Source organism: Stegodyphus dumicola, chromosome 8 (genome assembly GCF_044657685.1).
Source record: "Stegodyphus dumicola isolate Sdum_Otavi_A_Nest chromosome 8, ASM4465768v1".
Lineage (NCBI taxonomy): Eukaryota > Metazoa > Arthropoda > Arachnida > Araneae > Eresidae > Stegodyphus > Stegodyphus dumicola.
In genome coordinates this window covers 175,150,690-175,164,541 of record NC_140775.1, presented here as the reverse complement: position 1 = coordinate 175,164,541, position 13,852 = coordinate 175,150,690, and the positions used below count along the sequence as shown (strand labels likewise).

Genomic DNA, 13,852 nt, shown 5'->3' with positions numbered 1-13,852 from the left:
TCATTAAAGTGTTCTTTCTCATTTCTTTTTTCAATATGATGAAAATTTTACGGATTGCAAAACCAACTAAACAAATCATGTTTCTTAAGCATTATATTATAAGAATCAATGATTTTATTCATCATTAAAGTTTTCTTTCTCATTTCTTTTTTCAATATGATGAAAATTTTACGGATTGCAAAACCAACTAAGCAAATCATGATTCTTAAGCATTATATTATAAGAATCAATGATTTTATTTATCATTAGAGTTTTCTTTCTCCTATTTTTTTCAATATGATGAAAATGTAACGGATTGCAAAAGCAACTAAGCAAATCATGATTCTTAAGCATTATATTATAAGAATCAATGATTTTATTCATCATTAAAATTTTCTTTCTCATTTCTTTTTCAATATGATGAAAATTTTACGGATTGCAAAACCAACTAAGCAAATCATGATTCTTAAGCTTTATATTATAAGAATCAATGAATTTATTCATCATTAAAGTTTTCTTTCTCATTTTTTTTTCAATATGATGAAAATTTTACAGATTGCAAAACCAACTAAGCAAATCATGATTCTTAAGCATTATATTATAAGAATCAATGATTTTATTCATCATTAAAGTTTTCTTTCTCCTATTTTTTTCAATATGATGAAAATTTTACGGATTGCAAAACCAACTAAGCAAATCATGATTCTTAAGCATTATATTATAAGAATCAATGATTTTATTCATCATTAATGTTTTCTTTCTCATTTTTTTTCAATGACTTTTTTTCCATTTATGTATCCTTCAACAGTTTTAACTATCCTTTCTGTTATCCCTCAACAGTTTTAAAATGTAAATATTAATTGATTATTATCACAAGGAATTTTTTTCCGTGAATAACTTCGCTAAAATATGTTTCACACCACATCTTCAGCAAGGTGTTCTACTTCATATGCAAAGAGCTTTTACCAATAAAACTGGTCATATTCTTCTTACAACTGTCATAAAGGAAACCTTCGCCTTTGCCAGTTGTGGTTGTTATTTGCATACAATGGAAACAATTGATTGCTTTGTAGTGTATATGGTGGCGTGGTACGGGGTGGAATGCAGGGCCCAGCCTTAATTTCATCAGTATCCTCCCTCCAGAAACGACAAAGGCTAGGATATCCTCATCGGGAATCGAACCTCCTTCGCAGTGCGTTCCAGCAAACTGCATTAACATTATGTTACTTGGTTCCTCTCGTTTGCACATCCAATTACTCTCCGAGAACGCGCAGGAAAGAAAAGGCGGAGGAAGTTTTCTTCTGTTGTAGGATGTGTGAGGCTGTCTGCTTACCTGAAGGAAGAGGGACCTAATGTGGGACACGGTCCCAAACCCCGTGAGACCGCGGCAGCAAGGGGGAAGTAAAAAGCTTTCCTTAACGGTTCGTTGACCATTGGTCGGGGTATAAAGACATTTAATAATATTCTCAAGATGTAATAGCGTCTTATAAGAACACATCTTTAGAAAACCGGAACTGTTGTTTTGAATGCTAATGTTCAATATCTTATGTTGTGGTTCTTATAAATTTCTGCATTGCAATAGAATGCCAATTATCCGAATTGTCAAAGCATTAAATTTCAAAATAAAACCGAAAACCGGTATAAGGAATTGAGAAATATGAGGACCATTACAGAGAAGGCTGTTCGCATACGTTTTAGTTTAATTTGCTTTGTTGTAAAAAATCCAGCTTGTAATTTTTTTTAACTGTAACTGTATTTTTGAAAGTATAACGTATCCTCTGCTACTTGAAAGGTTTCTTCTCGTGCAGAATGTCGTTTTTAAAGAAGCAAGGTATATGGAAAGTTATGTTTGTGTTCTTTCCGAAGAAAATTATTCGTATCTGGCTATTGAAAAATGTTCTGGAAGCCATGGATTTTCGGTATCTAAAGCTACGATAGGTAATGTTGCCAGCAACAAAAGAAAATAACGTCAAAATTTAGCTTCAAGTGGAAAAATTGTTCCAAATGCCTATCCAAGGAAAAAAAAATGTTTCGAATGTTGCAAAAGTAAGAGGTTTGTAAGGTATTTCTCCCACCTTCCTAGCGTGGTGTAGTGGTCAGCACACAGAGCCGGTATTTCAGAAGCCCGTGGTTCGATTCCCGGCGAAGGCGGTTGCTAATTTTTCATTTCTCCTGCTTCCAAAAATATACCTAATGTCTCTACAGTGGCGCCTGAGCTAAAAGGGGTGTTGGATGATGATTCTCCTCACCCAGGATTTGGCGATTCTGTCCTCTAAAAACCCCAGTCGCCCTTTAAAAGGGGGAGTATGTAAGGTATTTCCCCCACCTTCCTAGCATGCCTTCGTGGTGTAGTGGTCAGCAAACAGAGCTGGTATTTCAGAAGTCCGTGGTTCGATTCCCGGCGAAGGCGATTGCTAATTTTTCTTTTCGTCTGCTTCCAAAAATTACCACAGGTCTCTACAGGTTTAAAGTTAAAAGGAGACCCACCAAGTCGAAAGACGGTTGCAGAATCATTAAAATTCTCAGCGTCATCCATAAACAAATGCGATCCGAATAATGCGATCTGAATCTTAAAAAGGCGAAAATACATAATGTGCATCGTCTTACTCCACGATATATCGCCGAACGCAAAACGCACTGCGGAATTCTTTATGAGAATCATTTATCCGGACAAAATGGGAAAATGTTTTCACAATAGACAAATCCTGGTATACTTAAATGACTGCATTAGAAAGAGATACGTTTATTATCATCAAACAGAGGAGAAAAAAAATGTTATGCATGATTAAAGGAATCTAAAGAAAGTTTTTCTAAGGGATTTATCATTGTTGCTTTTTTACTTCCTTGTACGAAGTAAAAAGGAAGTATAGTAATCGCGAAACATTTCAGGCAGCATATTTCAACGAAAATATCCATTTTAACCTCTATCGAATGCAATTTAACGATGTTTTTTGAGTGATATCTGTACGTAAGGACAGAATGAAAGACTTGTTTCCTCCAAAAAAATTATAAAACTGCTTTAAAATTAAATCTGAAGATAATTTTTCGTGGCGTCTGTACGAACGTATGTACGTACGTACGTATCTCGCATAACTCAAAAACGAGTAGCCTCAGATCGTTGAAATGTTGTATATAGGACTGATATAACATGTAGATGTGCACCTCGTATTTTGGTTGCAATCGGCCGCGCCAAACGTATATAAATATATTTATATATATATCCACTCGGTTACCCGGCTCAGTTTCTTTACTTTTATATGTTTGTAAATTGTACATTTTTTGCTTTGATTGAAAAATGATTGAATTATGTTGTTTTTATCATCCGGTTAAGGTTTTTATGCCTTTAGTAAATCTGTACGCAATATTTTTAGAATTATCAACAATTTTAAAGATGTTTAAGTGCCGCTAAGCCCTTTTTTTTTTATGGCGGCCATTGATTGTTTACATTTGAAACAGCAGACTAGTGGATTTGGTTCCAATCTTGAGAAACTTAGCTTCGCAACAACAAAGATAACGCCTTCATTTATTATTGCGAATTAAATCATGCTTAATCCTTTCTGGAATTTTTTCGAGGAAAGTAAGTGTTTAAGACTTACTTCGTAATTTTTAATATAGATATTTTGAGTTTTTATGTATTTTTGCCTCCTTGCAAAGTGGGAACTGAATTAATTGAATGAGAAATACTCAATCGTCTGTGAAAAACTGTTTCTTTTTTGTTTTGTTTGCTTAATTTCTTTTATACATCATTCTAGCTTTATTATAGTATTTGAATAGAACATGTGGCAACGATTAGATAATTCTGTTCTTTAAATTATATAAATTTTGTGCATTATGAGTTATAATATGAACGAAACATAATACTGTTAAGTGAATCTAGCGCCAGAGTGTCGCTATGGTAAACAAATACTAGAGTGAATTTTAAAGAATGCGTTTATTCTATTGTGGTTTATGCGCTGTCGGCGAAGTAGATTTAATTCAATCCAATAAGTTTAAATGAAATGCAAGAAAAAATGCGTATAATTTAATATTCCGTACAAGGAAGTCATGTGATGTACACATCAGATTTTTTTTTCATATAACGGCAAATTAAAAACAAAGAGAGTGGAGAAAATATTTAAAATCAACTCCGCATATTATCAAAAACACATCTTATACCCAATTTTCAAATAGGAAATACCTTCTCTTTACACACAGTGCGATCAATCAGTAGAACAGTATCAATACAAAGCAAGGATCCACAAACACGTCCAAATCAACCTTTAATTTCTCGATTAAAACGAAACGAGAAACAGGTACCAAAGCTATGTGTTTCACTCATATCCCGACTAAATCTCCTGTTCTATCCCCAATGTATTTTGGCGCTCTTGGACTTTTAAAAAGCGGGTTGTCGAAACGTCGATCCATAACCTCCTCAGACTTCGGAAAGCTCGAGATGAATGGGATAAAATACCTCTTCCGATACTACAAAAGGATTTTTATCTTAGAAATTATAGCGTATGAAGATAGTGAAGAATAATGGTTATCAAATAGGACATTTAAAACATAAAAATTTTAGGTAAAATATTTCTGTAATTACAATGGAAATCGTCTACGAAATGTGTGAACAGCTGCTGTATTATTATAACGGTCATTAAAGTTCATCATATAACATAGCCTTAACTTGTTAATTAACAGGTGTGGAAAAAATCATTTCGGAAGAAGATTGATCCAGTTTAACTCGTTTGCCTAAAACAAATTTGCAGTATGGACCATGAAAAAGAATATCTTCTTTTGGAACGAATACCATTGCATTACTTTTGCCATTGGCAAACTGAAAACATAATTAATTAAAGAATATTTCGACAACGAATGTTTTTCATATGCTGGAGTTTTCTCATTTTGTCTACTTGGCTGGCCTTTATGAGCGTTTGCGTGCATTTTCGGTTTAGGTAACAGAATATGTACTTCCTATACGAATTTTTTGTGACTTTTCACGCAAGATTTATTTTTCGAGAAAGACATCTATTTTTATTTAAAAAATTATAAATTTTAAACAAATAGAAGACAGCCAAATGCCTTTTCAAGAGGTCCTGACGATTGCATAGTAGGTTTGGGATAAATTTTACATTGTCTTATCCGAATATGAGTGCGTCTCAGCAGATACGGATAATTGGCATTACGTAGTGATAATTTTTATGCATTCTAAGAGAATTTGGTGAAAATTTGTTAAAGTAACTAAAAAATATGTAATGTATGCATGTTCTGTACTTGCTATTCTTCGCGCAATTCTTACTTCAAGTTAAACTAGCAAATAGTATTGTCTATTAGTTAAATAACTACACTTTAAACTACAGCAGCGGTTCTCAACCTTTTGACTAACACGTACCATCTAAATAAAAATTATGTATTGTGAATACGGCAAAGCACACTAGGGCTATCTGCCTAAGCGGAAGGATGCCTTCGTGGAGGACTTTCTAAGAGAAACTGGCTCGTATACACCTTACACATGAGGAAAACTACGAAAACGCCCATGCAGACAGCCCGTTCGCGGGATTCGAACCTCGGACTGAACTACCAGTGTTCAGTGATTTTACCTCTCGGCCACTGGTGGACAAATAAAAATTGAAAGCCTTTAGTACCACCACTACAAAGGACTACTACCACCACCACTCTTGAACAAAGCTCAGATCGCATAAATTTACGATTGTTAGAGAAAAAAATCTCAATTACGATGTTGGGGTTTTAATTTTTGAATTCAATAGTTAAGAATACTTTGCTTCTTTACGCACCACCTATTTTTTTCTTGCGTACCACCGGTTGAGAACCCCTGAACTACAGTATTTGTCTACTTGCATTTAGATTTTTAGCTTTGTTCCCATTTATCTCACTTGTCTGACAGCAACATCGGATAAAATCTATAAATTTTATTTCCGGAAAGAGCCCAAAATTTCGTTTCCCTTGGCGTACACCTTGGGAATCTTATAAGCAACAGTAGGACTTTGCCCAATTCCGTCTTAATTTCGAAGGAAAATCCCTCGGTGGAAGGGTCCACTCGAAAGGACTTTTGGCTTAGTGTGCATTTTAAATGCCTCCATGCCGCAAAGACACTGTACACTTTCAACCATTCTAGTCTCTGGGATTTGAACCCGGGGCCCCAACAAGCCAATTAGCAACGCTAGATTTTAGCTCTAAAGCGTTCTTTTATAAAAGTGTTTAAAATATATACAGTTATTCAGATTTTTATGTTTCTTTATTCCGTCTCGGATAATTTTTTTTCCCATGAATCATCTTTCTTCCTTTCTTCATCGTCTGCTGGAACTGATCGGCAGTTCTTTAAACTTCCTTAGAGTAGTGTATATGTTACCGTGAAAGACCGAAATTGGAGAATGTTGACTTTCACCGGAAAATATCAACATTCACCAAATTCGTCGGTGAAAGATCGAATATTGTACTACATTCTTGTATATTCGGACCCTCACCGGTGTATGTCGACAATCACAGATATGCTCTGGTGAAAGTCGAAAAGAGAGGTCATAAAGTGCCATAATAGTTTAAGTTGTTGCAATAAATAAGATTTGAATCACATAATTTAGTAAGTTTTTTATTACTGTTATTTTATTTTCTCATTTAGAACGTACTGTATAATTAAGTAAGCTTTTAACTTCTATTATTTTCCTTTCTTATTCCTTCTATTATTTTCCTTTCTTCTATTATTTTCCTTTCTTTTTGAATGTATTGTGTGTTTTAGGTTCTCATGTTCTTAAGTTCTTATTTCAAGTTTCAAGTACGTTTATTCGCGACTGTGGTGTGGTGTGGTGTGGTGTATTTAATTATGGCAAAGCACACTAGGGCTATCTGCCTAAGAGGAGGGATGCCTTCGTGGAGGACTTTCTAAGGGAAACTGGCTCGTATACACGTTACACATGGGGAAAACCACGAAAACACCCATGCAGCCAGCCCGTTCGCGGGATTCGAACCTCGGACCGAACTACCAGTGTTCAGCGACTTTACCGCTCGGCCGCTGGTGGGCTCATATTCGCGACTGAATTACGGAAAAGAAAATATTCACCATTAGTACGTGGTGAATGTCGACATTGACCGGTGTAAGTCAGAAATAAGAGTATTTGGAAAATATTTCGGGCATACACCAAAAGACTATCTGAATGTTGACATTCACCGGTGAAAGTCGACATTCTCCAGATTTCGGTGTTTCACCGTAACATATATATATTTACTTCACAAAGAAGTAAAAATGTGTGAGAAATAATTTAAGCAACTTGTAACATTTGAAAATATTTACGTAATATGAATTCAAATAACAAATATAACTCAAACATAAATAACATAAACTCGCACATAAAATCATACCAAAAATAAATTCATACATAACTAACATGTAAACTCTGCATAAAAAATGGGACAGTTCTATATCTCCCGTTCTACTGAGCCTACTGACGAAATTTAATTTGCGTTTTCATGTCTTCAAAGTGCGACTTAGGATACATATTGCATTTAGACATAGCAGTGTTCAAACATAGATATTTTGAAACAAAATCAGACTTTTTCTGAAATGACATACCGAGATTTTTCCAAATTTCGAAATTACTATTCACATTATGATTAAATTTTATAAAATTGGGTGAGAAACGTACCGAGAAATTTAAAACTTTATCTTAGCGCACATTTTTCAGTCTGTCATTTTCGATAACCTATTTTACTTTCCGTTTCGTTGTGCCCGAGCGAAAATGGCGCCTCATTCATCCTTTCAAATAATTTTAACAAAGTGGGTGTACCACATTTGGCTTTATTATCGCTTATCACAAATATGTCAAATGTCAAAACACGCCTATATATAAATTCATGTACATGCTGGAAAATTTTAAATTAAAAAAACTCTAATTTTTCTACTGGTACGCCTAGAAATACATCTACTTTAAGGTGATAGTAAGCATTTTACAGACTACAATTCAAATTTTTTTTCGAAAAATTTATAAAAAATACAAATTTTAAAAGTAAATCAAAAAAAATCTGCAAATTTTATTTGTGATGAACCTAAATTTCGAACTGTGAAAGGAATCAAGTAAAATAAAAAGAGCGATATTAATAACTATATACCAAATTCAATTAACATTGAGGTGCTAAAATTTTGAGAAAAAATTCATTAAAAACTACCCGTGTGATTTTTTACAAAACTTTGCATTTGGGTATATCTTCAGACGTAGAGTCGAACTATGAAAAAAATTGGTATGTGATTTCAGAAAAAGTCCTATTTTATGTCAAAATATTTACGTTAGAGCAATACTATAAATAACTGTAATATATATCTCAAATCACGCTTTAGAGACAAAATAAAAGCAAATTTAATTGCGACAGTCGGCCTAGTAGAACGGAAGATTTTTTAATGTACCCCATTTTTAAGGTGTCAGAGAGTGTACATTTAATATTTAGGGAAGAAAAGGGTAGGAATTCACAATAAAAATAGAGATATTCTTGGCATAGATTATCAATTTCAATTTAAAGTCGTATATGCCTTTATGATAATATTTATTAGAAAATGTTGTTGATTAAAATCAGAAAAAACGCTGCTAAAAGTAAACATATAGGTTAGGTAGAAAAATACGCTTTGGTTAAAAAGAGCCAGTGTTTAAAATGGTGGAATTCGATAATTTTGCATAAGTCGCATCTAAGGCATGAATATGAAGCAAATGAAGATGTCAAACAGACGCAGGATAGGTGCTAAAGCTGATGGATGTAGTCAGTGAGATTGCATTGTACCAATCTAAGTTTGATTTTTTTTACCAAATTTTAATTTTTGTATTTGCTTCTTTCTCTGCCAACATATAGCTATAAATCTGTCATTTTATCTTCAGGAACTGAGGGCAGTGGTACCTCTCCCGGGGTCTACTTGAGGGATGACCCAATATTCGGAGCTCAGCTTATAAACCAGAGTGAACTTAGGGCGCCTACAGTCGAGAAAGCTGCCTATCTATTGGACGCTGCCTTGGCTGCCAGAAGCAGAGGTATGATTGAAATGCATTGACATACAGATACTTATGTTTTGCAAATATATAGTATAAAACAAATAATTACTGTACAAAATATATTAGAAATAGAATAAATAAAAATTATTACATATGGTAACCGCTATTAAACAGCAGACGTTCAGAATTGTCTCTAGAAATAACTCCTAGTATAATTACGAATGATCGTTACAGCGAACATCAACATTATTATCGTCATCGTCGTGGTCATTATTATTACTATTCCGAAAGAAACTAACGAAATTGCATTGTTCTTTTATTTTTATCTTTTCTAACATCATAATGTTGTTGAGATTACAACATATCAAAATTATGTTAAAAAATCTAAGATAGAAACGTTAACACTAGTTACATTGTTCGGTATCATAGGAAAATTTGTTTTTATATAATAAGAATGGGGGAGGGGGAAATATCATTTTCACCATAATATGAGATTCAAATGGTAGTTTAACTGAGAGTATAAATGAAACCAATTCTTCAGATTCTCTTTCTCCTGAAGGAAATAATAGCAAGAATATACAGGGCCTTATCATCATCTAGGCTCCTAAGGCTTGGGACTGGAGCTCCAGATTTCGAATGCTTCCAGACTATCCTAAAACCCCCATATCCTTATTTTTCTATCATGAAAACAACACTACTCAAAGCAGTTAGGGGATATTATGATTTTGGATGTAAACTACGGATGAGAAAATGTTTTGGTGACTGATATATGATGTACACATGTTGTAAGATATGAGGAAAGAAAAAACAACGGAAAAGGAATGATTAAATTTTATTGACGATATTTGTCTGTAAACAAACTGTGCATATAATACAAGCAAACAAACAAGTGTGATGTAGAAAAGAGTTCCTTAACTGCTGAATTGTTTCTGGGGGTTATCAGCAACTAGCAGCCCTTTTCCCCAGAATGTTCCAAACATGTCCTATAGGATTCGTAGCTGGGGAACATTATGGCCAATCCATTAGAAGGATTCCTTCGTCGAAAAGGAAATTGATTGCTAGCTGATCACGATGTGGTCTAGCGTTACCAACTATGAAAAGGAATTCATCTCCGATTGCTGCAGCGTAAAGAACCACAATAAGTCTGAGGACTTCCTCTCTGTGTCGCTGAGCCCTTACTGCTCCATTCCTGATAACGTGCAGGTCGGTGCGGCCATTGATATATACACTGACTACCAATAAGTATTTGGACACCTGTGATATAAAAGAAAAACTAACTTTATTCAAAATCAATAGTTGGTAGAGCCTGCACGAGAGGTAATTACAGCGTGGACTCTCCGGGGCATACTTTCCACAAGTCTTTGTATGACAGCTAGTGGTATTTTCTTCCCCTCGGCATGGAGAAGATGTAGAAGCTCCTTCACTGATTTTGCACGGCTAGTGCACCCCTGAATTCGGCGATGCAACTCGTCCCAGAGGTTCTCGATAGGATTCAGGTCTGGACTCTGGGCTGGCCAGTCCATTCGATGAACTCCATTGGCACCATACTAAGCCTTGGTTAACGTCGAAACATGACAGCTGGCATTGTCGTCCTAAAAGTAACAGGGGTCCAACCCGTAAAACTGCCACAACGTAGGAAGCCCATTGTCATCCAAAATAGTGCAGTAGGCATCAGAGTTGAGCTTACCATGAATGGGGACCAAGGCTCCCAGCCCATATCAGGAGAAACACCCCCAGACCATAATTCCACCTCCACCGAACTTGACTGTTGGCACAATGCATTCTGGCAGGAGACGTTCTCCAGGTAGACGCCAGACCCAGACCCTGCCATCCGAACGGTAAAGGGTGAACCTTGATTCGTCACTCCAAAGAACCCGTTTCCACTGATCTACGGTCCAATTTCGATGTGCTTTACACCACATTAACCGAGCAGCGCAGTTGGATTTTGTGATCAAAGGCTTATGAGCAGCAGCACGACCATGAAAACCAAGCAGATGTGCTTCCTTACGGATAGTATTCATTGAAACAATACTCTCGGGTGCCTGTTGAAACTCCTCGCGGATGAGGGCCATCGATTGGGTGCGGTTCTTCCGAATTTCTGTGGACAGCACTCGTCAGTCTCTATCTCCCAGTTTCGTTGGTCTGCCGACTTGGGGCACATTCCGACATAGTGGAGTCGGTTTCGAACAGTTTGAATGGAAACTCTGGTACCAGTAGCCCTCTGAAAATGCTTTCGCAAGAAAGTGGCGTTCAAAGTGCGGCTTCTTTTGGCCATTAGTGGTGAATACCAATCCTCATTTTGTGCTGTTGCAGGCGTACAACCTTGTGCCGATCTTCGGCGAACATTTTCAGTTTCCAAAAGCCGATCCTGTCTGTAAATTATTATTTGGGAAACTCCTAACGCTTCCTCTACAACAGATTGCGTTTGACCTGCCTGTAAGCGATGGATAGCCCTCCAGGCTACCGATTCAGCTAAGTCACTTTGCTGAGACATTATATTCACTGTTACAAAATATTCAACATTTGTCAATTGTTTTTAATCTCCTGCTGCAGAAGAAAAGCTGCAGGTCGTTTTCCACCCCTTATCTGAAAAGCGTAGTTTCCGTCGTCACAGACAAAATTTGCACATTCCCAACATTGTAAACGTTATAATTTTCTTTTTTACCGTCTTTTATTTCATTTTTGTTAAAAAAAAAAAAGTTGCCGATCATATGGTTATTTCGTACCTTAATCACAAAATTGTTTTGAGCAGTGAAGCTAAATGAATGTCGTGACTCTGAAAGAGCTTAGAGCTCCGACCTGTCCTAAGCGTGTCCTCATAAAGTACTTTCTGTTAACTTTTCCATGATAACATAGCATTGACAGCTAGGTTATTGCGTGGTTTATATGTCATAAAGCCATACAAAGATAATGAAATTAATTAACCTTCAAATGATGTCGACGCGTATTACATTTTACCTAAATATTTCTGCTACTCACCTGGTAAATATATGTTCATAAAAATAAATATATGTTCATCATAATTTTCATCATCTTCATCATCTTCATATAATTGATCTTGAAATGAAATTACTGGTTATTTCTAGGAATAACAATTATCTGTGAAAAAATATACCAGTTACAGTTACGATTACTTTCTCAAGAACTGAAATCTCGTTTAAGGATCAGTTGGATCCTATAAAATGCTTCTCTTTCTTGTGAATTGCAACAAAATATTTGAAACATTCTAATAAGTATGGTGATTGCAGTGCCGACTGCTAAATCATTGGGTTTTTTTCGAATCCCAGAAGCTGCATGGATTTTGCCTTTGTGGTACGAGGCTCTTAAATGCTTGCTGTTGCGCTGAAAGCCTTTTCTGCAGTTTGGGACTTAAGAAAGAGGAGTAAGAGATCATTTTATCCATCTCCAAGGGAAAACGCAAACGGAGTTGTGCAGAAGCTATACTCTCGCTATAAGGAACCCAAAGTTTTGGCCAATGACAGGCCATGATGACGTCATCCTCTCGGCCATTATGAATTTGGGAACATAACCGAGATCCTTTCAGTTCAGAAGAATAAGTAACAACAACAACGCATCAAGTAAAAAACACGAAGTCGCAACAATAGCAATACATCAAGTAAAGACCAGGAAGATGAGTAAGAACAATAACAACACATCGAATAAAAGTCAGGAAGATAAGTTTATCAGGGTCAATGTTTCTTCTAACCTTCTTCGGAAACATACAATGACCTGACTAGAACAGAGAGCTTACTAAAGCTATGTTCACTAATTGTAGTAAGTAGACAGGATACAGACGAAGGGTATACAAAACCCTTTATTTTTCTTTATATACAATGACTTCCGTACTTCGGAATACAATGACCCTCCACTCGGGGTCTAACTTAAAAGATATCAAAATAAAACTAAACTCTAATTTAACTTTAGAATAAGATTGGCCTTATAATAACAGGAAGTGTATGTAGCACAGAGACTGTGAACACTACAATACGTTTAATTATTCAAGAGGATTAATACCTCTGGCCTGGAAGGCAAATAGCAACTGCGTAACTTCTAAGGTAAGCGGCCTGCTTCGAACTCACGGCTTCCTCTCTCTCTCTTGGCAAAAAGGCCACACTTAAATACTTGGCGTTCGCCAGACAACTTTGCATAAACTCCTTCACGCTATAATTCTGGCCGGAAGTAGAAAATAAGAAGTGATAGTAAAGATTTAAAATAAAATAAACGTTAGTAAAACTTAAGATCCTTACATACTTCCCGCCAGAGTTAATTTGTTTGAAACTGAGGTCTAAAACGACCTTGTTGAAAACTTTTAGCTCTAAAAACTAACGCGAGGCCAACCTTTTACAATCATAACTTAGCTAGAAACTATAAAATTTAAAAGAAAGAAATTTGTTACAATAGCAGCTCCCAGGATCTACAACAATCTTTTTTTTTTCATCTGTACTGCATCTAACCAGGAGCTTTATTCAATTCTGGTTCCTTCCAGAGATCTGGAAGGAAAACTAGTTTAATGAAATGTTACAGAATGACATTGCAAATAACATATACAATATACTTCTCTTAACATTCTTATTTCATTCATGACTATTTTAATTATCTCTCCCCGTGCTCTCTGACATGTGTTGTAAAAACACCAAACACGAATGTGTTTCTGTCTATGTGTTCAACACTTCCTCCTACAATCAAAACACTAACGTGTTAAAATTCAACATACGAGACCTCTTAACACACCCTACTTTCAACTCTAAACCCTGAGGTACTATTCTAAAAGTGGCTAACTCTAAAGTGTAGCGTCAGAGAGCCTAACTCCATCATTCAACCTTTAACATATATTCGTCATGATTTAATCTTTACAGTCACACGAATAACAAATTTTTAACATTACTTTCACTTTTACCATATCACGGTATTTC

The 13,852-nt window shown here is 35.6% G+C and overlaps 1 protein-coding gene across 2 annotated transcripts in view; it reads left to right on the top strand.

The window, feature by feature from the left end:
• The window catches only part of LOC118186705 (uncharacterized), a 1,213,074-nt gene that overhangs the window by 1,159,354 nt on the left and 39,868 nt on the right, over nt 1-13,852 (top strand). For both annotated transcript variants that reach the window (XM_085822787.1, XM_085822788.1), the window contains one exon: nt 8,829-8,978. In XM_085822787.1, the coding sequence (XP_085678913.1) occupies nt 8,829-8,978 (150 nt within the window). The remainder of the gene's footprint in view (nt 1-8,828; nt 8,979-13,852) is intronic.